The 24153-nt window shown below is 45.2% G+C and overlaps 1 protein-coding gene across 1 annotated transcript in view; it reads left to right on the top strand.

Moving 5' to 3' along the window:
• LOC147082107 (mucin-17-like) overlaps window positions 1-24153 on the top strand; it is an 89455-nt gene that overhangs the window by 29294 nt on the left and 36008 nt on the right. The window contains exon 2 of the mRNA XM_085980439.1: window positions 12329-12436. Within this exon, the coding sequence (XP_085836565.1) occupies window positions 12329-12436 (108 nt within the window). The remainder of the gene's footprint in view (window positions 1-12328; window positions 12437-24153) is intronic.

The following is a 24153-nucleotide window of genomic DNA, read 5'->3' as shown; positions in this document are numbered from 1 at the left end:
AGTTTCTTCTCCAATATCCAGTTTCTTCTCCAATATCCAGTTTGTTCTCCAATATCCAGTTTGTTCTCCAATATCCAGTTTGTCCTCCAATATCCAGTTTGTCCTCCAATATCCTGTTTGTTCTCCAATATCCAGTTTGTTCTCCAATATCCAGTTTGTCCTCCAATATCCAGTTTGTTCTCCAATATCCAGTTTGTCCTCCTATATCCAGTTTGTTCTCCAATATCCAGTTTGTTCTCCAATATCCATTTGTTCTCCAATATCCAGTTTGTTCTCCAATATCCAGTTTGTTCTCCAATATCCAGTTTGTTCTTCAACATCCAGTTCGTTCTCCAATATCCAGTTTGTCCTCCAATATCCAGTTTGTCCTCCAATATCCAGTTTGTTCTCCAATATCCAGTTTGTCCTCCTATATCCAGTTTGTTCTCCAATATCCAGTTTGTTCTCCAATATCCAGTTTGTTCTCCAATATCCAGTTTGTTCTCCAATATCCAGTTTTTTCTCCAATATCCAGTTTGTTCTTCAACATCCAGTTTGTCCTCCAATATCCAGTTTGTTCTCCAATATCCAGTTTGTTCTCCAATATCCAGTTTGTCCTCCAATATCCAGTTTGTTCTCCAATATCCAGTTTGTTCTCCAATATCCAGTTTCTTCTCCAACATCCAGTTTGTTCTCCAACATCCAGTTTGTTCTCCAACATCCAGTTTTATCTCCAACATCCAGTTTGTTCTCCAATATCCAGTTTCTTCTCCAATATCCAGTTTCTTCTCCAATATCCAGTTTGTCCTCCAATATCCAGTTATTTCTTCAATATCCAGTTATTTCTTCAATATCCAGTTTGTTCTTCAATATCCAGTTTGTTCTCCAATATCCAGTTTCTTCTCCAATATCCAGTTTCTTCTCCAACATCCAGTTTGTTCTCCAATATCCAGTTTGTTCTCCGATATCCAGTTTGTTCTCCGATATCCAGTCTGTCCTCCGATACCCAGTTTGTTCTCCGATATCCAGTTTGTTCTCCGATATCCAGTTTGTTCTCCGATATCCAGTTTGTGCTCCGATATCCAGTTTGTTCTCCGATATCCAGTTTGTCCTCCAATATCCAGCTTGTTCTCCAATATGCAGTTTGTCCTCCAATATCCAGTTTGTCCTCCAATATCCAGTTTGTTTTCCAATATCCAGTTTGTCCTCCAATATCCAGTTTGTCCTCCAATATCCAGTTTGTCCTCCAATATCCAGTTTGTCCTCCAATATCCAGTTTGTTCTCCAATATCCAGTTTGTCCTCCAATATCCAGTTTGTTCTCCAATATGCAGTTTGTCCTCCAATATCCAGTTTGTTCTCCAATATCCAGTTTGTCCTCCAATATCCAGTTTGTTCTTCAATATCCAGTTTCTTCTCCAACATCCAGTTTGTTCTCCAACATCCAGTTTGTTCTCCAATATCCAGTTTCTTCTCCAATATCCAGTTTCTTCTCCAATATCCAGTTTTAACTCCAACATCCAGTTTGTTCTCCAATATCCAGTTTCTTCTCCAATATCCAGTTTCTTCTCCAATATCCAGTTTGTCCTCCAATATCCAGTTATTTCTTCAATATCCAGTTATTTCTTCAATATCCAGTTTGTTCTTCAATATCCAGTTTGTTCTCCAATATCCAGTTTCTTCTCCAATATCCAGTTTCTTCTCCAATATCCAGTTTCTTCTCGAATATCCAGTTTCTTCTCCAATATCCAGTTTGTTCTCCAATATCCAGTTTGTTCTTCAACATCCAGTTTGTTCTCCAATATCCAGTTTGTCCTCCAATATCCAGTTTGTTCTCCAATATCCAGTTTGTTCTCCGATATCCAGTTTGTTCTCCGATATCCAGTTTGTTCTCCGATATCCAGTTTGTTCTCCGATGTCAAGTTTGTTCTCCGATATCCAGTTTGTTCTCCAATATCCAGTTTGTTCTCCAATATCCAGTTTGTCCTCCGATATCCAGTTTGTCCTCCGATATCCAGTTTTTCCTCCGATATCCAGTTTGTTCTCCGATATCCAGTTTGTTCTCCGATATCCAGTTTGTCCTCCGATATCCAGTTTGTCCTCCAATATCCAGTTTGTTCTCCAATATCCAGTTTGTTCTCCGATATCCAGTTTGTCCTCCGATATCCAGTTTGTTCTCCGATATCCAGTTTGTTCTCCGATATCCAGTTTGTTCTCCAATATCCAGTTTGTTCTCCGATATCCAGTTTGTTCTCCGATATCCAGTTTGTTCTCCGATATCCAGTTTGTTCTCCGATATCCAGTTTGTTCTCCGATATCCAGTTTGTTCTCCGATATCCGGTTTGTTCTCCGATATCCGGTTTGTTCTCCGATATCCGATTTCTTCTCCAATATCCAATTTGTCCTCCAATATCCAGTTTGTTCTCCAATATCCAGTTTGTTCTTCAATATCCAGTTATTTCTTCAATATCCAGTTATTTCTTCAATATCCAGTTTGTTCTTCAACATCCAGTTTGTTCTCCAATATCCAGTTTGTCCTCCAATATCCAGTTTGTTCTCCAATATCCAGTTTGTTCTCCAATATCCAGTTTGTTCTCCAATATCCAGTTTCTTCTCCAATATCCAGTTTCTTCTCCAACATCCAGTTTGTTCTCCAACATCCAGTTTGTTCTCCAACATCCAGTTTGTTCTCCAACATCCAGTTTTATCTCCAACATCCAGTTTGTTCTCCAATATCCAGTTTCTTCTCCAATATCCAGTTTCTTCTCCAATATCCAGTTTGTCCTCCAATATCCAGTTATTTCTTCAATATCCAGTTATTTCTTCAATATCCAGTTATTTCTTCAATATCCAGTTTGTTCTTCAATATCCAGTTTGTTCTCCAATATCCAGTTTCTTCTCCAATATCCAGTTTCTTCTCCAATATCCAGTTTGTTCTCCAATATCCAGTTTGTTCTCCAATATCCAGTTTGTCCTCCAATATCCAGTTTGTTCTCCAATATCCAGTTTGTTCTCCAATATCCAGTTTCATCTCCAATATCCAGTTTCTTCTCCAATATCCAGTTTCTTCTCCAATATCCAGTTTCTTCTCCAATATCCAGTTTGTTCTCCAATATCCAGTTTGATCTCCATGTTCCAGTTTGTTCTCCAATATCCAGTTTGTTCTCCAATATCCAGTTTGTTCTCCAATATCCAGTTTGTTCTCCAATATTCAGTTTGTTCTCCAATATCCAGTTTGTTCTCCAATATCCAGTTTGTCCTCCAATATCCAGTTTGTTCTCCAATATCCAGTTTGTTCTCCAATATCCAGTTTGTTCTCCAATATCCAGTTTGTTCTCCAATATCCAGTTTGTCCTCCAATATCCAGTTTGTCCTCCAATATCCTGTTTGTTCTCCAATATCCTGTTTGTTCTCCAATATCCAGTTTGTTCTACAATATCCAGTTTGTCCTCCAATATCCAGTTTGTTCTCCAATATCCTGTTTGTTCTCCAATATCCAGTTTGTTCTCCAATATCCAGTTTGTCCTCCAATATCCAGTTTGTTCTCCAATATCCAGTTTGTCCTCCTATATCCAGTTTGTTCTCCAATATCCAGTTTGTTCTCCAATATCCAGTTTGTTCTCCAATATCCAGTTTGTTCTCCAATATCCAGTTTGTCCTCCTATATCCAGTTTGTTCTCCAATATCCAGATTGTTCTCCAATATCCAGTTTGTCCTCCAATATCCAGTTTGTTCTCCAATATCCAGTTTGTTCTCCAATATCCAGTTTGTTCTCCAATATCCAGTTTGTTCTCCAATATCCAGCTTCATCTCCAATATCCAGTTTCTTCTCCAATATCCAGTTTGTTCTCCAATATCCAGTTTGTTCTCCAATATCCAGTTTGTCCTCCAATATCCAGTGTGTCCTCCAATATCCTGTTTGTTCTCCAATATCCAGTTTGTTCTCCAATATCCAGTTTGTCCTCCAATATCCAGTTTGTTCTCCAATATCCAGTTTGTCCTCCTATATCCAGTTTGTTCTCCAATATCCAGTTTGTTCTCCAATATCCATTTGTTCTCCAATATCCAGTTTGTTCTCCAATATCCAGTTTGTTCTCCAATATCCAGTTTCTTCTCCAATATCCAGTTTCTTCTCCAATATCCAGTTTGTCCTCCAATATCCAGTTATTTCTTCAATATCCAGTTATTTCTTCAATATCCAGTTATTTCTTCAATATCCAGTTTGTTCTTCAATATCCAGTTTGTTCTCCAATATCCAGTTTCTTCTCCAATATCCAGTTTCTTCTCCAATATCCAGTTTGTTCTCCAATATCCAGTTTGTTCTCCAATATCCAGTTTGTCCTCCAATATCCAGTTTGTTCTCCAATATCCAGTTTGTTCTCCAATATCCAGTTTCTTCTCCAATATCCAGTTTCTTCTCCAATATCCAGTTTCTTCTCCAATATCCAGTTTCTTCTCCAATATCCAGTTTCTTCTCCAATATCCAGTTTGATCTCCATGTTCCAGTTTGTTCTCCAACATCCAGTTTGTTCTCCAATATCCAGTTTGTTCTCCAATATCCAGTTTGTTCTCCAATATTCAGTTTGTTCTCCAATATCCAGTTTGTTCTCCAATATCCAGTTTGTCCTCCAATATCCAGTTTGTTCTCCAATATCCAGTTTGTTCTCCAATATCCAGTTTGTTCTCCAATATCCAGTTTGTTCTCCAATATCCAGTTTGTCCTCCAATATCCAGTTTGTCCTCCAATATCCTGTTTGTTCTCCAATATCCTGTTTGTTCTCCAATATCCAGTTTGTTCTCCAATATCCAGTTTGTCCTCCAATATCCAGTTTGTTCTCCAATATCCTGTTGGTTCTCCAATATCCAGTTTGTTCTCCAATATCCAGTTTGTCCTCCAATATCCAGTTTGTTCTCCAATATCCAGTTTGTCCTCCTATATCCAGTTTGTTCTCCAATATCCAGTTTGTTCTCCAATATCCAGTTTGTTCTCCAATATCCAGTTTGTTCTCCAATATCCAGTTTGTTCTCCAATATCCAGTTTGTTCTCCAATATCCAGTTTGTTCTCCAATATCCAGTTTGTCCTCATATATCCAGTTTGTTCCCCAATATCCAGATTGTTCTCCAATATCCAGTTTGTCCTCCAATATCCAGTTTGTTCTCCAATATCCAGTTTGTTCTCCAATATCCAGTTTGTTCTCCAATATCCAGTTTGTTCTCCAATATCCAGCTTCATCTCCAATATCCAGTTTCTTCTCCAATATCCAGTTTCTTCTCCAATATCCAGTTTCTTCTCCAATATCCAGTTTGTTCTCCAATATCCAGTTTGTTCTCCAATATCCAGTTTGTCCTCCAATATCCAGTTTGTCCTCCAATATCCTGTTTGTTCTCCAATATCCAGTTTGTTCTCCAATATCCAGTTTGTCCTCCAATATCCAGTTTGTTCTCCAATATCCAGTTTGTCCTCCTATATCCAGTTTGTTCTCCAATATCCAGTTTGTTCTCCAATATCCATTTGTTCTCCAATATCCAGTTTGTTCTCCAATATCCAGTTTGTTCTCCAATATCCAGTTTGTTCTTCAACATCCAGTTCGTTCTCCAATATCCAGTTTGTCCTCCAATATCCAGTTTGTCCTCCAATATCCAGTTTGTTCTCCAATATCCAGTTTGTCCTCCTATATCCAGTTTGTTCTCCAATATCCAGTTTGTTCTCCAATATCCAGTTTGTTCTCCAATATCCAGTTTGTTCTCCAATATCCAGTTTTTTCTCCAATATCCAGTTTGTTCTTCAACATCCAGTTTGTCCTCCAATATCCAGTTTGTTCTCCAATATCCAGTTTGTTCTCCAATATCCAGTTTGTCCTCCAATATCCAGTTTGTTCTCCAATATCCAGTTTGTTCTCCAATATCCAGTTTCTTCTCCAACATCCAGTTTTATCTCCAACATCCAGTTTGTTCTCCAATATCCAGTTTCTTCTCCAATATCCAGTTTCTTCTCCAATATCCAGTTTGTCCTCCAATATCCAGTTATTTCTTCAATATCCAGTTATTTCTTCAATATCCAGTTTGTTCTTCAATATCCAGTTTGTTCTCCAATATCCAGTTTCTTCTCCAATATCCAGTTTCTTCTCCAACATCCAGTTTGTTCTCCAATATCCAGTTTGTTCTCCGATATCCAGTTTGTTCTCCGATATCCAGTCTGTCCTCCGATACCCAGTTTGTTCTCCGATATCCAGTTTGTTCTCCGATATCCAGTTTGTTCTCCGATATCCAGTTTGTCCTCCGATATCCAGTTTGTTCTCCGATATCCAGTTTGTCCTCCAATATCCAGCTTGTTCTCCAATATGCAGTTTGTCCTCCAATATCCAGTTTGTCCTCCAATATCCAGTTTGTTTTCCAATATCCAGTTTGTCCTCCAATATCCAGTTTGTCCTCCAATATCCAGTTTGTCCTCCAATATCCAGTTTGTCCTCCAATATCCAGTTTGTTCTCCAATATCCAGTTTGTCCTCCAATATCCAGTTTGTTCTCCAATATGCAGTTTGTCCTCCAATGTCCAGTTTGTTCTCCAATATCCAGTTTGTCCTCCAATATCCAGTTTGTTCTCCAATATCCAGTTTGTTCTCCAATATACAGTTTGTTCTCCAATATGCAGTTTGTTCTCCAATATCCAGTTTGTTCTCCAATATCCAGTTTGTCCTCCAATATCCAGTTTGTTCTCCAATATCCAGATTGTCCTCCAATATCCAGTTTGTCCACCAATATCCAGTTTGTTCTCCAATATCCAGTTTGTTCTCCAATATCCAGTTTGTCCTCCAATATCCAGTTATTTCTTCAATATCCAGTTTGTTCTCCAATATCCAGTTTGTTCTCCAATCTCCAGTTTGTTCTCCAATATCCAGTTTCTTCTCCAATATCCAGTTTGTTCTCCAATATCCAGTTTGTCCTCCAATATCCAGTTTGTTCTCCAATATCCAGTTTGTTCTCCAATATCCAGTTTCTTCTCCAATATCCAGTTTCTTCTCCAATATCCAGTTTCTTCTCCAATATCCAGTTTCTTCTCCAATATCCAGTTTGTTCTCCAATATCCAGTTTCTTCTCCAATATCCAGTTTGTTCTCCAATATCCAGTTTGATCTCCATGTTCCAGTTTGTTCTCCAATATCCAGTTTGTTCTCCAATATCCAGTTTGTTCTCCAATATCCAGTTTGTTCTCCAATATCCAGTTTGTTCTCCAATATCCAGTTTGTCCTCCAATATCGTTTCTTCTCCAATATCCAGTTTGTCCTCCAATATCCAGTCTGTTCTCCAATATCCAGTTTGTTCTCCAATATCCAGTTTGTTCTCCAATATCCAGTTTGTCCTCCAATATCCAGTTTGTCCTCCAATATCCAGTTTGTTCTCCAATATCCAGTTTGTTCTCCAATATCCAGTTTGTTCTCCAATATCCAGTTTGTCCTTGATGCGCTATCAATTACTCATAAAAGACTGAGAGTTAGAAGAGTAACTAAAGGCTTTTATTAACAACAGAATGGAGGTCTGCCTCGCGTGGTCGACCGGTCCAAGATACAAAGGGCTGGGGAGCAGTCACCTTTATACTAGGACCTGTGGGAGGAGTCAGCCGAGGCATGTCCAGGCATGTACACAGTGGAATACAAACAGGACAAACAGGAATACAAACAGTGGTTTACCACATTCACCCCTTGTTTAAAATTGAGTCCGGCGGGGTGAAGTGTATTAAAAGTTAGTGTATTGGAGTCTCTCCGGAGGTCTTGTCTGCCGCTGTGATCGGCGTGGCAACGGCAGGGGTAGTGAAGCTTCCAGCGTCGAGTCCAGCGTAGGCTGTGGCACAGGCGTGTCGTCCTCGTAGATGTCGAGCGGGTCGCGGGGCCCAGGCCTGCCGTCTGCTGGGGCTGGATATCGGATCGTGGGGGGGGGTGGTAGTGGGTAGTGGGTTACTGCGGCCCCCGAGGGTGCAAGGTCTCTTATGGAGACTGTGTCCTCCCGCCCGTCCGGGTATGCGATGTAAGCATACTGGGGGTTGGCGTGGAGGAGGTCGACCCTCTCGACCAGGGGGTCCGTTTTATGGGTCCTCACGTGTCTTCTCAGTAGGACCGGCCCTGGGGACGTCAGCCATGGCGGTAGCGATGTCCCCGATGTGGACTTCCTTGGGAAGACAAACATTTTCTCATAAGGGGTGGCGTTAGTGGCAGTGCAGAGCAGTGACCGAATAGAGTGGAGCGCATCGGGGAGCACATCCTGCCAGCGAGAGGTTGGAAGGCCCCTAGACTTTAAGGCTAGCAGGACGGCCTTCCAAACTGTCGCATTTTCTCTTTCCACCTGTCCGTTCCCCCGGGGGTTGTAACTGGTGGTCCTGCTTGTGGCAATACCCCTAGTTAGCAGGTACTGACGGAGTTCGTCGCTCATAAACGATGAGCCCCGGTCGCTATGGATATAGCTGGGGAAGCCGAACAGGGTGAAGAGGTTGTTCAGACATTTAATGACCGTGGCACTGGTCATGTCCGGGCAGGGGAAGGCGAACGGGAAACGGGAGTACGCATCAATAATATTGAGGAAGTACACATTGCGGTCGGAGGAGGGGAGAGGCCCTTTAAAATCAACGCTCAGGCGCTCGAAGGGGCGAGTGGCTTTTATCAGGTGGGCCCTGTCTGGTCTATAAAAGTGCGGTTTGCACTCAGCGCAGACTTGGCAGTTCCTGGTCATGGTCCTGACCTCCTCAATAGAGTAAGGCAGGTTGCGGGCCTTGATGAGGTGGAAGAACCTGGTGACCCCCGGGTGGCAGAGGTCATTGTGGAGGGCCCGCAGTCTATCGATCTGCGCGCTGGCGCAGGTGCCAAGCGATAGCGCATCCGGGGGTTCATTTAGCTACCCGGGCCGGTACAAGATCTCGTAGTTGTAGGTGGAAAGTTCGATTCTCCACCTCAAGATCTTGTCATTTTTGATTTTGCCCCTCTGCTTGTTGTTCAACATAAAAGCAACTGAACGCTGGTCAGTGAGCAGGGTAAATCGTTTTCCGGCCAGGTAGTGCCTCCAATGACGCACAGCCTCCACAATCGCCTGGGCCTCCTTCTCAACAGCGGAGTGTCTGGTCTCCGGGCCTTGGAGGGTTCGTGAAAAGAAGGCCACGGGTCTCCCCGCCTGATTGAGGGTAGCGGCCAGGGCAAAGTCGGACGCGTCGCTTTCCACCTGGAAGGGGATGGATTCATCCACTGCGTGCATGGTGGCTTTGGCAATGTCCTCCTTGATATGATGGAAGGCTAAGCGGGCCTCTGCCGTCAAGGGAAAAGAGGTGGACTTGATCAGCAGACGGGCCTTGTCCGCATAGTAGGGGACCCACTGGGCGTAATAGGAGAAAAACCCTAGGCACCTCTTCAGGGCCTTGAGGCAGTGGGGCAGTGGAAGTTCCATAAGGGGACGCATCCGGTCGGGGTCGGGGCCGATGACTCCGTGTTCCACAACACAGCCAAGGATGGCGAGGCAGTTTGTGCGGAATATGCACTTCTCCTTGTTATATGTCAGGTTTAGGAGTTGGGCGGTGCGGAGGAATTTTTCGAGGTTTGCGTCATGGTCCTGCAAGTCACGGCCGCAGATGGTCACATTGTCCAGATATGGGAAAGTGGCCTGCAACGCATTTTGATCTACCATCCGGTCCATCTCCCTTTGGAAGACGGAGACCCCGTTGGTGACGCCAAAGGGAACCCTAAGGAAGTGATAGAGGCGGCCGTTTGCCTCAAAGGCAGTGTACTGGCGGTCCTCAGGGCAGATGGGGAGCTGGTGGTACGCTGATTTCAGGTCAATGGTCGAGAAGACGCGGTACTGCGCGATCTGGTTGACCATATCAGCTATACGGGGGAGTGGGTAGGCGTCCAGCAGGGTGTAGCGATTTATTGTCTGGCTGTAGTCGATGACCAGGCGCTGCTTCTCGCCGGTCTTAACGACCACAACCTGGGCTCGCCAGGGGCTGGTGCTGCCCTCAATAATCCCTTCTTTCAGGAGCCGCTCCACTTCGGTTTTGAAGAAAACCCTGTCCCCGGCACTGTATCGCCTGCTCTTTGTGGCGATGGGCTTACAGTCGGGGGTGAGGTTAGCAAACAGTGGTGGGGGGGTGACTCTGAGTGTGGAGAGGTTGCACCTGGTGCGCGGCGGGCAATTTGGAAGCTGCTGGCTGCGGACTGTGAGTGGGGGTAGGGGTCCACCGTACGCCATCGTAACACTTTTAAGGTGGCACTGAAAATCTAACCCCAGCAGGACGGCAGCGCAGAGGTCAGGCAGGACCAGAAGTTTAAAATGATCGTACACGGTCCCGTCTACTATGAGTGTCACCACGCAGTAGCCGCCGATGTCCGCCGACTGGGACTCGGAGGCCATAGAAATCCGCTGTTGCGCAGGCAGGACTGGGAGAGAGCAACGCCGCACCGTGTCGGGGTGGATGGAGCTCTCCGTGCTCCCAGAGTCAAAAAGGCAGATTGTATCATGACCATTTACCTTAATGTCCATTGTGGAACTGGCCAGTTGGTGCGGTCTCGCTTGGTCCAGTGTAACGGATGCCAGCGTAGGGGTCGGTGTGTCGCTGCGGGTATCAGATGAGGCGGTGTCGGGGGCCTGCTGCGTCCCGGCTGTCGTCCAAGATGGCGGCGTCCATGATCCCCATGTGGCTGGAGGTGTCCAAAATGGCTGCTGTACCGGTGATTCGCACATGGCCGGGGAGGTCCAAGATGGCGGCCCGCATGGCCCACACGCGGCGCTGCTGGGGTTCGGGGTGGCTTTGGCCCTGCAGACGCTAGTGTAGTGTCCCTTCTTCCCGCAGCCCGAGCAGATCGCGTTTTTCGCCGGGCAGCGCGCTCTGGGGTGTTTTGCCTGGCCACAGAAGTAGCATTTCTGGCCTTGGGGCACTGCTGTCTGGCCTTGGGACACTGCTGCGGTAGTTGGGCCATTGTTGGGGTGTGGCTGGGGTGGCACGGCGCTATGAGGCGGTCCTACCGTGTCCCAGGCTGTCATTCCCCGCGGCGTCCACGGTGCAGAGGAGTAGGCATCCATGCCCTGGTAGGCTGCATCCAACGATAGTGCGAGTTCAGAGGCCTTGTTGAGGTCGAGGTTACTCTGCTCCAACAGTCGCTGTCGGGTGTAATTGGATCTGTGGCCCGCTACAAAAGCGTCCCTAAATAAGTTCCTCTGTGTACACGGCGGCCTTTACATCCTTACAACCACAGGCCCGGCCAAGCACAGACAGTGCCTGAAGGTATTCCACGGTCGATTCCCCAGGTTGTTGTTTACGACTCCCCAGGAGGTGCCTAGCGTACACTTCGTTCACTGGGCGCGTGTACTGGTCCTTGAGGAGCTTGATAGCGTCCGCGTACGAGGTCGCGTCTTGGATGACCGAGTACACTCAGTGGTTCACTTTGGAGGTCAGGACATCCAGTTTGTCCTCGTCCGATTTGATTGCTTCGGAGGCGGTCAGGAATTTTTCGAAACACTTAAGCCAGTGAGTAAACTTGGTGGATGAGTCCGCCTCCCGATGATCTAAGTCCAGGCAAGCTGGTGTGAGGATCTTCTCCATTATAAAAATGTTGTTAATAAAATTGATGCGCTATCAATTACTCATAAAAGACTGAGAGTTAGAAGAGTAACTAAAGGCTTTTATTAACAACAGAATGGAGGTCTGCCTCGCGTGGTCGACCGGTCCAGGATACAAAGGGCTGGGGAGCAGTCACCTTTATACTAGGACCTGTGGGAGGAGTCAGCCGAGGCATGTCCAGGCATGTACAGAGTGGAATACAAACAGGACAAACAGGAATACAAACATTGGTTTACCACAGTCCTCCAATATCCAGTTTGTTCTCCAATATCCAGTTTGTTCTCCAATATCCAGTTTGTTCTCCAATATCCAGTTTGTTCTCCAATATCCAGTTTGTCCTCCAATATCCAGTTTGTCCTCCAATATCTAGTTTGTTCTCCAATATCCAGTTTGTTCTCCAATATCCAGTTTGTTCTCCAATATCCAGTTTGTCCTCCAATATCCAGTTTGTTCTCCAATATCCAGTTTGTCCTCCAATATCCAGTTTGTCCTCCAATATCCAGTTTGTTCTCCAATATCCAGTTTGTTCTCCAATATCCAGTTTGTTCTCCAATATCCAGTTTGTTCTCCAATATCCAGTTTGTCCTCCAATATCCAGTTTGACCTCTATTATCCAGGTTGACCTCCAGTATACATCTGTTGCTGCAGAAGAGGGATACAGTGACTTGAAAATAAACACGTACAGAATGTGCTGGTATTGTGAATCTTTTCAATAACCATGTATTGTTTGAAATAACTATTATTATCTATTGGTGAAGGAAGAAATCCATGTGAGAATGGAGGGACCTGGGATGGAATGAATTGTCATTGCATGGACAACTTCAATGGGCCCCATTGTGAATTTGCAGCAGATACCATTGAAATTGGTGAGTTTTTATTAGGACAAATTGTACATTTTGGTGATTTTGTTTTATGTGTTTGCTCCCTTTCCCTCGATACTTTTACCTAACCAACATCTCTCTGTCTCAGCCTTGAAATGTCGAAGTCACCCAGCATCCACAACCTTCTGAGGATGAGAATTCCAGATTTCTACTTCACTTAGTGTGAAAAAGTGCTTCCTGATTTAGCTCTTGAACGGCCTAGCTCTAAGTTTAAGATGATGCCCCCTCTTTTGCTGGATTCCCCCACTAGAGCAAATAGTTTCTCTTTATCTATCCTTGTAACATTTTGAGCACCTCAATCAGACCACCCTTCAATCTCCTATACTCCAGGGAATACAAGCGAAGTTTGTGCACCCTGTCCTCGTAATTTAACCCGCTAAGCCCCGCTATCATTTTGCACTGATGTGCAGTGCCCAGGACTGAACACAGTCCTCCAGATAGGGTCTGACTAAGGCTCTGTAAAACTGAGGTTCAATTTCCTCGTGTTTGTATTCCCGCCGCCTGCACCATAAGTACACCCTTATGTTGTATCCGTGTGTTAATGGAGACACGGAATGCAGGAGCTGGTTTAACAGGTGTTTACTGAACAAAGTCTGGAGGTGAAGTAAAAGATACAAGACACTATACAGGCTTATATAGCCCGAGTGGCCACTACCGGCATTACAGTATACAGGGGCTCTTAAAGGCACATACACCACAATTCCGCTGATGTATACCGTGCACATTGGAGAAAGCATAATAAGGCGCCATGCTGACCAGATCATAGAGTCATCCGAAAAGGGACAACCTACACCACAACTCTATATGCCTAATGATGAAGCAGAGATACCCATAGTATCTACCTCCGATCCGCTGATACTGGAACCAGATGAACCCGACACTGGCATTCAAGCCGAATTGACCTTGCCAAAAGAACCTACTACACCACCGAAAACTACTACACCACCGAGGCGTTATCCGGACCGAGTCAGGAAGCCTCCAGAGGGACTGACTTATAATTAATTAACTGCAGCAAATGTGTAGATTATTGTTCTTATAAACATGTTAATTAATGATTACTTAAAATGTTATGTACTGGTTGTCTAAAAGGGGAGGAATTGTGGTGTATGTGCCTTTAAGAGCCCCTGTGTACTGTAATGCCGGTTGTTGTGTATGTAACCTGTTCCACCTTAAGAGAGCTTAAGCCTGTTCCACCTTAAGAGATGTACTACTTTCTCAGGCTGCTGTAGACGTAATACCGGGGGTGAACACACCGGTATATAAGCACTGTGCAGTAATCTTGTATTCAGTGTAGTCCCTACCTCCAACCAGTAAAGACCTGTTTTATTGTTACTGATTAAGTCTGAGTGTTAATTACTTGAACAACTCACAGACTTAACACTGGCGACGAGTCAGGTTCTTACCCTGCGGCAGTTATTCCACGGCGGTTGAAGAGAGGTTTCAAACCTCACCACTCACCACCCCACTGGAAGCGACAGGCATTAGGACCCTGAAGCCTCCATCAGCTTGTGAACCGGAGTAGAAGACAGGACTGGGGAAGAGAGAGGTACAGGGCGATAGCGATCGGCAGATAAGGGCACTGCCGCTTTGAATTGAGGGGCGCAGCCGGGCCATCGTTCGCAACCACCGATAAGGGCCGCACTCGGGCTGAAAGGCGCAGCGTCGGCAGACACTGAAGGCGCGAGAGCCGCGGTGAAAAGCGCGGGCCATCGATCGCGGCGAAGATAAGGGCTGCACTCGGGGGCTGAAGGGAGACGGCGTCGGGGGACGGGTGAAGACCGCCAAGCGCGGGAAAACCGCCATTTTGTGGGCGGAGGACGACGGCAAGAGCGGGAAGCCGCCATCTTTGATAACAAGTAAAGAAAAGAAAATCTGAGAAATTGCAAATCTACAATGCCTAAACACGGGAATATTAGCACCTTTGATAGTGACCTCGAAGATTGGGCCATATATGTTGAAAGAGTAAAAAATTATTGTAAGGCCAATAAAATTCGTGACCAAGATAAAGCTCTAACATTATTAAATTTAATGGGTGCAAAGACATACGGGCAATTGAAACACCTGTTATCACCAGATGAACCGGCGGATAAGACGTTCGATGAGATTGTTACTGTCCTGAAAGATCATCTAAACCCCACGCCGCTGATGCTAGCGGAACGATTTAAATTTTACGACAGAAGGCAGCTACAGCATGAAAGCAATGCTGAATATTTGCTGGAATTGCGTAAATTAGCGAAATATTGCCAGTTTGGAACGGGACTGACAGATGCACTACGAGACAAATTTGTGTGTGGTTTATTTAAACAGGATACACAAAAGCGACTGCTCGAGGAGAATGAGCTGACGCTTGAGAAGGCGGTCACTATGGCAGCAGCACACGAAGCCGCAGCGAGAGGCACGGCAGTAATGCAGCTACGGTCACCGGAGCTCAGTGCACACAAATTGGGTGAGAGTTCTGGCAAATGTTATCGTTGTGGAAAGACAACGCATGATCAGAACCAGTGTTGGTTTAAAAACCAAGAATGTAGAACTTGTGGTAGGCTTGGACACATAGTTAGAGTATGCAGGTCAGGGAAGAAGACCAGCAACAAGAAGTCACCGCAAGGAAAATACGCAAAAGTACACAAGGTGGCCGAACAGGAGTCCGATTCAGACGCTAGCAGTAATGAACTGGCTGGCTTAAGCAGTATTGAACTGGCTAGCTTAAGGGTACTCAACGTTGGTAAGGGTGCAGACCTCCAGACAATTTGGGTTACTCTTCAGATAGAAGGAGTCCAAGTAAAAATGGAATTGGACACTGGATCGGCATTGTCGGTCATGAATAAGAAAGATTACAGAAGGTTATTCCAACATATTCCCCTACAGGATACGGAGATTATATTGACAACCTACACGGGGCAGAGAGTGTACCCCATCGGGACAATAAAGGTTGCAGTGGCCAACAAGGGCGAAGGAAGTCAAATAATGGACTTATATGTGCTACCGGAGGGAGGTCCACCACTGCTAGGCCGGGAGTGGTTTAGAAACATAAATATGGACTGGCATTCGCTAAAAGCCATAAAGAGTGAGAACTCGGTGCAGATAATCAGCCCAGACTCTAGAACTGATGATGGTAAGACCAACCCATGTGCAAAAGACAAAGTTTCAGCACAGAATTCCACTGAGCAACAACAACATAGTTTAACAGAGAATTCTGAGTCTGTCAAGTCTACTGATATGCACATTTTTGAGGGACACTGGGCTCGAACTCAACTCCATTTCAAACTACAACAGCAATTAGAACAAATGATTCGCCGTTTTGAGCAAGAGATGAATGAAATAAAAAAGTTCTTTGTTACAGAGTGGGAGAATCTGGAAAGGCAACAGAAGCAACTGATGGAGAAAATGGAGCAGGAGCACACCAACCATCTGCGCGAGGAGGCCGAACGAATCAAAGCTGATTCAGGTTCTGAAGGTGCGTGCCATAATCTGGTGTCAGAAGAGTTAACGGTCAGCCAACTCCTTCATATGCTGAGGGACAAGACTCTGAAATGGGAAAAACTTGAACACGAGCTGCGATCTTCAAAGGAAAAGGGTTCGGAGCTCTCAAAAGTCATTGAGATGGCTGATGTGACGACACAGACTGAAACGACTGCAACAGATCAGCCATTGGATGCCAAAAGTACGCTGACTCACGTCAATGTAGAACAACAGACCGCTGAAACAGCTGCTCCGGTAGAGGGACTGCATAGTCCGAGCAATCAATCTCCAAAGGAAGTTGAAGTATTAAAATCACAAATGAGGTCACTAGTAAACGACTTGCTGAAAGCCCAGAAAAAGCTGGATGCAGAGGTACACATGAAGAAGTCTCTTCAGGAAAGATGTCTGGATTTGGAACAAGAGCTGGCTAATGTCCAGCTGGGTATGGAGGAAATAGACGACCCTCTCACTGGTCTAGCTCAGGACGACACCGAATATTACCATGACCTGGTGGACGACACCGAATATTACGATGTCCTGTCCTGCCCAGCTTGTAACTTCGACTCCCAAAGTGCAGAAATCATGGAGGAGCACCAAAAGTCTACGGAACATCGGGAGAAGCTGGCTCTACGACGGAAACAGGAGGAAGAGAAGGAGGAACTGCGCATGCAGCTGGCAGCTGTGGCAGCTGACAATGGAGCCCAGAGAGTCTCCAAGAAGCAGAAAAGGAAAAGTAAAAACAGAAGATGACCCATCTGAACCATTATCACCTCTACCAGATCACACACGTGGTCCCTCCGAACGGAGCCAAATCAGTTCGGAAGTTCAAGCTGTTAAATCCATGAAAGGACTATTGAATGAGTAACGTGAACCGACTACACCACAGAGATTGAATCTGTGAACTGTTTTCCGCAGAGACTGAATCTGTGATATGTTACGTTAAACATGAAGTTATATATGTTATTACGTTATGTTAAATGGGGGGGATGACTATAAAGCTAAGAAGGGAGGAGTGTTGTGTATGTAACCTGTTCCACCTTAAGAGAGCTTAAGCCTGTTCCACCTTAAGAGATGTACTACTTTCTCAGGCTGCTGTAGACGTAATACCGGGGGTGAACACACCTGTGGTGTATGTGCCTTTTAAGAGCAATTGTGGTGTATGTGCCTTTAAGAACCCCAGGTGTGCGTAATGCCGGTAATTGCCACTTGGGCTATATAAGCCTGTGTATTGTTTATATCCTTTAGAACCCCCCCCAGACTTGCTTAGTAAATACCTATGAACCAACTCCTGTCTTCAGTGTCTTTATCTACACACGGACACTACAGTGGCGACGAAGTGGAAACGGACTTACCTGCAATTCGGCAGCACCTCAAGGACATTGATTCCTCCAGCGTCCAGAAGACTCAAGGAAGTAATAGAAACTGTGGTTTCACCAGCTGGCCAAGCTGGTGGCAGGTACTGCGCTAATCCTTCCTGGGCGTCAGGCTGGGGCTCCAGCGGCGGGCTCTACAGCTGAGACAGGCAGCGAAATCGGAGGCAAGCAATAACGGACTGGGAGGGTGCACTCGGGAGACGGCCGGCGCGGCAAGCAGGTCAGCGTTTAGACCTCCGTCGGGAACGAGTCTCCAACAGTGAATAAACGGAAACCACAGTAAAACAGCGTTGTTATCGGTAGCAGCGGCGGGAAAGCGCAGGAAGCGCCATATCGTTGCTACAGAGAAAAAAAGCGCGCGGGAAGCACCATATCTTTTTTGAAATGCCTAACTCTGGCAATATTGATGCTTTTGATAACGAAACAGAGCCTAACTTTGGCAATATTGATGTTTTTGATAACAAGATAGAGGATTGGACCACATATGTAGAAAGAGTGGAGGTGTTTTGCACCGCAAATGGAATAGAAGATGAAAAAAAAGCTTCAGTGCTTCTGGATCTAATGGGCGCAGAAACATACAAGCTGTTACGCAACTTAATCACTCCAGCCGAACCGATGGACAAGAATTTTGAGGAGATTGTTGATACCCTACACTGCCAATTCGAGGCAGGACTGGCAGATTCTTTGCAAGACAAATTCATCTGTAGAAACACAAAAAAAGGTATCTTCTGGAAAAGATTTAACACTGGACAAGGCTTTCAGTGCAATAGGAGCGGCAAAGATACAGCAAAGGCCACAGGACTTCGGCACCCATGAAATGACACGGGGTTTCGAGAGATGTTATCGCTGCGGCAGATCCAACCATGACCAGAGGGATTGCTGGTTCAAAGAAAAAGCATGCAGGCGATGCGGAAAGATGGGACACATTCCACGTGTATGCCGATCTGAAAATAAAAAATCCACTAACGGGAAAAGAATCAATAAGGAAAAGCACAGAAAGGTACAAATGATGACGGACAGTAGCTCCAAAGACCAGAAGAGCGATAGCGACTCCGGGAACAAGAGACTAAGCTCTCTCAAATTACATAATGTAATTGCCAATAAAGATTACCAGACCATTTGGGTTACCCTCATAATAGCAGGGTCCCCAGTTAAAATGGAGCTAGATACAGGATCAGCTCTAACCGTAATAAATCGACGAGATTACGAGAGGCTATTTTCGCATATACCTCTAAAAGACACATCCATTATCTTAAAAACATATACGGGGCAGAAAGTATACCCCAAAGGAAAAATAAAGGTGCCTGTGGTATACAACGGCAAAGAAATACAAAAGTTGTATTTATACATTCTACAAGATGGTGGTCCACCGTTGTTGGGACGTGAATGGATAAGGAAGATACGTTTAGACTGGCACTCCATTCAGGCACTGACAGTGACCAGTAAGGAAAAAAACAATGATGACATCATACCTGAACGATTAAAAGACATCTTGGCCAACGCCAAAGAAGTGTTTCAAGAGAAACTAGGAACTTTGAAAGGCATCACCGCCTCAATAAAAGTGAAGGATGCAGCAATTCCAAAAATTTTTAAGGCTAGACCGGTGCCATACGCAATACGTCCGGCAGTCGAGGCAGAGCTGGAGAATTTGGAAAAGGCAGGCGTATTATCCAAAATAGATTGGAGCGAATGGGCAACACCCATCGTTCCAGTCATGAAAAAAGCATTGAAAAATAACTTTGAGGAACAGAGAAAAATTCGCATCTGTGGGGACTTCAAGGTGACTGTAAACCCGGTCCTTCACACGGTACAGTATCCTCTTCCAAGGATAGAAGATATTTTCGCTTCACTATCCGGAGGAAAACGTTTCACAAAAATTGACTTGGCACAGGCATATCTACAGATGGAGGTTGAGGAGACCTCTAAAAAGTATCTCACAATAAACACACACAAAGGCCTGTACCAGTACAATCGACTGGTTTTTGGAGTAGCATCAGCTCCAGCTATCTGGCAAAGAGCTATGGAGCAAGTCCTGCAAGGGATTCCGGGGACTCAGTGTTACCTAGACGACATCCTTATAACAGGAGAAAACGACAACGAGCACCTTGCCAATTTGGAGCAGGTGCTCACTAGGCTGAAAGAACGGGGCCTACGAGCAAATCGCCCCAAGTGCGAATTTTTCCAAAATCAGACATCATATTGTGGCCACATAATTAATAAGGAAGGGTTGCATAAGTCACCTGAAAAAATTGAAGCAGTTATAAAAGCCCCAGCACCTGAAAATGTTTCACAATTGAGGTCATTCCTGGGATTAATAAATTACTATCATAAATTTTTACCGAACTTATCAACTATTCTACACCCTCTTAATGATCTTCTACACACAGGAGTGATTTGGAAATGGAACGAAGACTGTAAACGTGCCTTCCATAAATGTAAAGACTTAATCACATCCGAGAAAGTTTTGGCTCATTACAACCCATCACTACCAATCAGACTGGCGTGCGATGCATCCCCTTACGGCATAGGAGCGGTATTGTCCCATAGATTCCCTGATGGCTCGGAACGGCCGATAGCTTTTGCGTCACGCTCATTGAACTCAGCTGAGCGTAACTATTCCCAAATAGACAGGGAAGCACTCAGCCTGGTATGGGGAGTGAAGAAATTCAACCATTACCTACACGGACAAAAATTTACCTTGCTGACTGACCATCAACCCCTCATCTCCATATTCAACCCTAAGAAAGGTGTCCCCATTATGACGGCACAAAGACTACAGAGGTGGTCCCTTTTTCTAGGGGCACACCAATACAACATTGAATACAAAGGGTCAAAACAGCATGGGAATGCTGACGGGTTATCGCGTCTGCCGTTGCCAACGATAGAAGAGGCACCTACAGTAGACCCAGTAGAGATATTCCACTCTACCATAGTGGCATGTCTACCGGTGACAAATTCTGCCATTGAAAGGGAGACGAGAAATGACCCGACTCTCTCACGGGTCTACGATTTAACAATGAAGGGATGGCCAGCACATGGCGAACCACTGTTGCCAGCATTCTCACAAAGAAGAGAACAGCTGTCAGTGTGCCGAGGAACCTTGATGTGTGGATCCAGAGTGGTGATTCCACCCAAACTCCAGGATAAAGTGCTAAAGGAGCTTCACGAGGGGCATCTGGGTGGAGTGAAAATGAAGAACCTAGCTAGGGCGTTTGTATGGTGGCCAGGTATCGATGGAGACATCGAAGACATGACCAAGAGCTGCCTAGGATGCCAGAAGGTCCAAAATGCTCCGCCACAGGCCCCTCTACATCCATGGGAGAGGCCCTCATCTCCCTGGCAAAGGGTGCACATCGACTTTGCTGGTCCATTTATGGACTCAATGTTCTTAATCGCAGTTGATGCACACTCCAAGTGGCCGGAGGTAATAAAGATGTCCTCCACCACCACGGAAAAAACCATCACAGTATTAAGGACCATATTTGCCAGGAATGGGCTGCCAGAACAGATATGTTCTGATAATGGACCGCAATTTGTGTCCGAAGAATTCAGAAAGTTCTTAAAGAACAATGGGGTAAAGCACTACACGTCCGCCCCATACCATCCCGCCACCAATGGATTGGCTGAAAGGTTTGTCCAGACCTTTAAGAAGGCCATAAAGGCCATGGGTAATGAAGACATAAAACTTCAGCACAAGGTGGATAACTTCTTATTTGCCTATAGGAATGCCACACATATGGTTACAAACCAAACTCCCGCCATGATGTTCTACAATAGAAACCTAAGATGCCGGCTGGATTTGGTCAAGCCCAACATCCGAAGGGACGTGGAGAACCGGCAGTTTCAGGGCATGAATGAAAGGCCAACTAGGGCCTTCCAGATAGGCCAACCGGTTTTGGCCCGGGACTACCGTACCGAGAAATGGCAGCCTGGAACTATCTGCACACGACTAGGACCACTGATGTATACCGTGGACATCGGAGAAAGCATAATAAGGCGCCATGCGGACCAAATCATCAAGTCATCCGAAAAGGGACAACCTACACCACCACGCTATACATCTAACGATGAAGTAGAGATACCCATATCTACCTCCGATCCGGTGATACTGGAACCCGATGAACCCGACACTGGCCTTCAAGCCGAATCAGCCTTGCCAGAAGAACCTACTACACCACCAGAAACTACTACACCCCCGAGGCGTTATCCGGACCGAGTCAGGAAGCCTCCTGAGAGACTAACTTATAATTAATTAATACAGCAATGTATATTATTTTGCATATAACATGTAATTAATAATTACTTAAAATATGATGTACTAGTTAGCTAGAAGGGGAGGAATTGTGGTGTATGTGCCTTTTAAGAGCAATTGTGGTGTATGTGCCTTTAAGAACCCCAGGTGTGCGTAATGCCGGTAATTGCCACTTGGGCTATATAAGCCTGTGTATTGTTTATATCCTTTAGAACCCCCCCCAGACTTGCTTAGTAAATACCTATGAACCAACTCCTGTCTTCAGTGTCTTTATCTACACACGGACACTACAACACCGGTATATAAGCACTGTGCAGTAATCTTGTATTCAGTGTAGTCCCTACCTCCAACCAGTAAAGACCTGTTTTATTGTTACTGATTAAGTCTGAGTATTAATTGCTTGAACAACTCACAGACTTAACACCGGTAGTGGCCACTCGGGCTATATAAGCCTGTATAGTGTCTTGTATCTGTTAGTTCACCTCCAGACTTTGTTCAGTAAACACCTGTTAAACCAGCTCCTGCATTCCGTGTCTCCATTAACACACGGATACAACAGTTACTGGTAGACATTCCACTATGGTTGAGTGGAACATCTCCACTGGGTCCACTGTAGGTGCCTCTTCTACTGTTGGCAACGGTAGACGCGATAAACCGTCAGCATTTCCATGCTGTTTTGATCCTTTGTATTCTATGTCATATTGGTGTGCCCCTAGGAAAAGGGACCACCTCTGTAGCCTTTGCGCTGTCATAATGGGAACGCCCTTTTTAGGGTTGAATATGGAGACGAGGGGTTGATGGTCAGTCAACAAGGAAAATTTTTGTCCGTGTAGGTAATGGTTGAATTTCTTCACTCCCCATACCAGGCTGAGTGCTTCCCTGTCGATCTGGGCATAGTTACGCTCAGCTGATTTCAATGAGCGTGACGCAAAAGCTATCGGCCGCTCCGAGCAATCAGGGAATCTATGCGATAATACCGCTCCTACGCCGTAAGGGGATGCATCGCACGCCAGTCTGATTGGCAGTGATGGGTTGTAATGAGCCAAAACTTCCTTGGACGTGATCAAGCCTTTGCATTTATGGAAGGCACGTTTACAGTCTTCGCTCCATTTCCAATTTACTCCCATTTGCAGCAGTTCGTTAAGAGGGTGCAGAACAGTTGACAAGTTTGGTAAAAATTTATGATAGTAATTTATCAATCCCAGGAACGACCTTAATTGTGAGACATTTTCAGGTGCTGGGGCTTTTATGACCACTTCAATTTTATCAGGTGACTTATGCAACCCTTCTTCGTTAATTATGTGGCCACAATATGATATTTGTTTCTGGAAAAGTTCGCACTTGGGGCAATTTGCTCGTAGGCCCCGTTCTCTCAGCCTAGTGAGCACCTGCTCCAAATTGGCAAGGTGCTCGTTGTCGTTTTCTCCTGTTACAAGGATGTCGTCTAGGTAGCATTAAGTCCCCGGAATCCCTTGCAGGACTTGCTCCATAGCTCTTTGCCAGATAGCTGGAGCTGATGCTACTCCGAAAACCAGTCGATTGTACTGGTACAGGCCTTTGTGTGTGTTTATCGTGAGATACTTTTTAGAGGCCTCCTCAACCTCCATCTGTAGATATGCCTGTGCCAAGTCAATTTTGGTGAAACGTTTCACTCCGGATAGTGAGGCGAAAATATCTTCTATCCTCGGAAGAGGATACTGTACCGTGGGAAGGACCGGGTTTACAGTCACATTGAAGTCCCCACAGATGCGAATTTTTCTCTGTTCTTCAGCTTTATCATTATTCAGCGTTTTCTTCATGACCGGGACGATGGGTGCTGCCCACTCGCTCCAATCTATCTTGGATAACACGCCTGCCTTTTCCAAATTCTCCAGCTCTGCCTCGACTGCTGGACGAATTGCGTATGGCACCGGCCTTGCCTTAAAAAACTTGGGAATTGCTGCATCTTCCACTTTTATTGAGGCGGTGACGCCTTTCAAGATTCCTAGTTCCTGTTGAAACACGTCTTTGGCGTTGGCTAAGATGTCTTTTAATCGTTCAGGTATGACGTCATCATCATTTTTTTTCTTACTGGTCACCGTCAGTGCCTGAATGGAGTGCCAGTCTAAATGTATCTTCCTGATCCATTCACGTCCCAACAGCGGTGGACCACCATCTTGCAGAACGTATAAATACAACTTCTGTATTTCCTTGCCGTTGTATACAACAGGCACCCTTATTTTCCCTCTGGGATATACTTTCTGCCCCATATATGTTTTCAAGATAATGGATGTGTCTTTCAAAGGTACATGCGGAAATAGCCGCTCGTAATCCCGTCGACTTATGACGGTCAGAGCTGATCCTGTATCTAGCTCCATTTTAACTGGGGACCCCGCTATCGTGACGGTAACCCAAATGGTCTGGTAATCTTCTTTGGCAATTACTTTATGTAATTTGAGACAGCTTAGTCTCTTATTTCCAGAGTCGCTATCGCTCTTCTGGTCTTCGGAGCTACTGTCCGTCATTATTTGTACCTTTCTGTACTTTTCCTTATTGATTTTTTTTCTGTCAGTGGATTCTTTGTTTGCAGATCGGCATACACGTGCAATGTGTCCCATCTTTCCGCATTGCCTGCATGC

The sequence above is a fragment of the Somniosus microcephalus genome, unplaced genomic scaffold (assembly GCF_052327205.1).
Source record: "Somniosus microcephalus isolate GS21.2 unplaced genomic scaffold, FLI_Smic_1.0 scaffold172, whole genome shotgun sequence".
In the NCBI taxonomy this organism is placed as follows: domain Eukaryota; kingdom Metazoa; phylum Chordata; class Chondrichthyes; order Squaliformes; family Somniosidae; genus Somniosus; species Somniosus microcephalus.
This window is presented reverse-complemented; position numbering and strand designations above follow the sequence as displayed.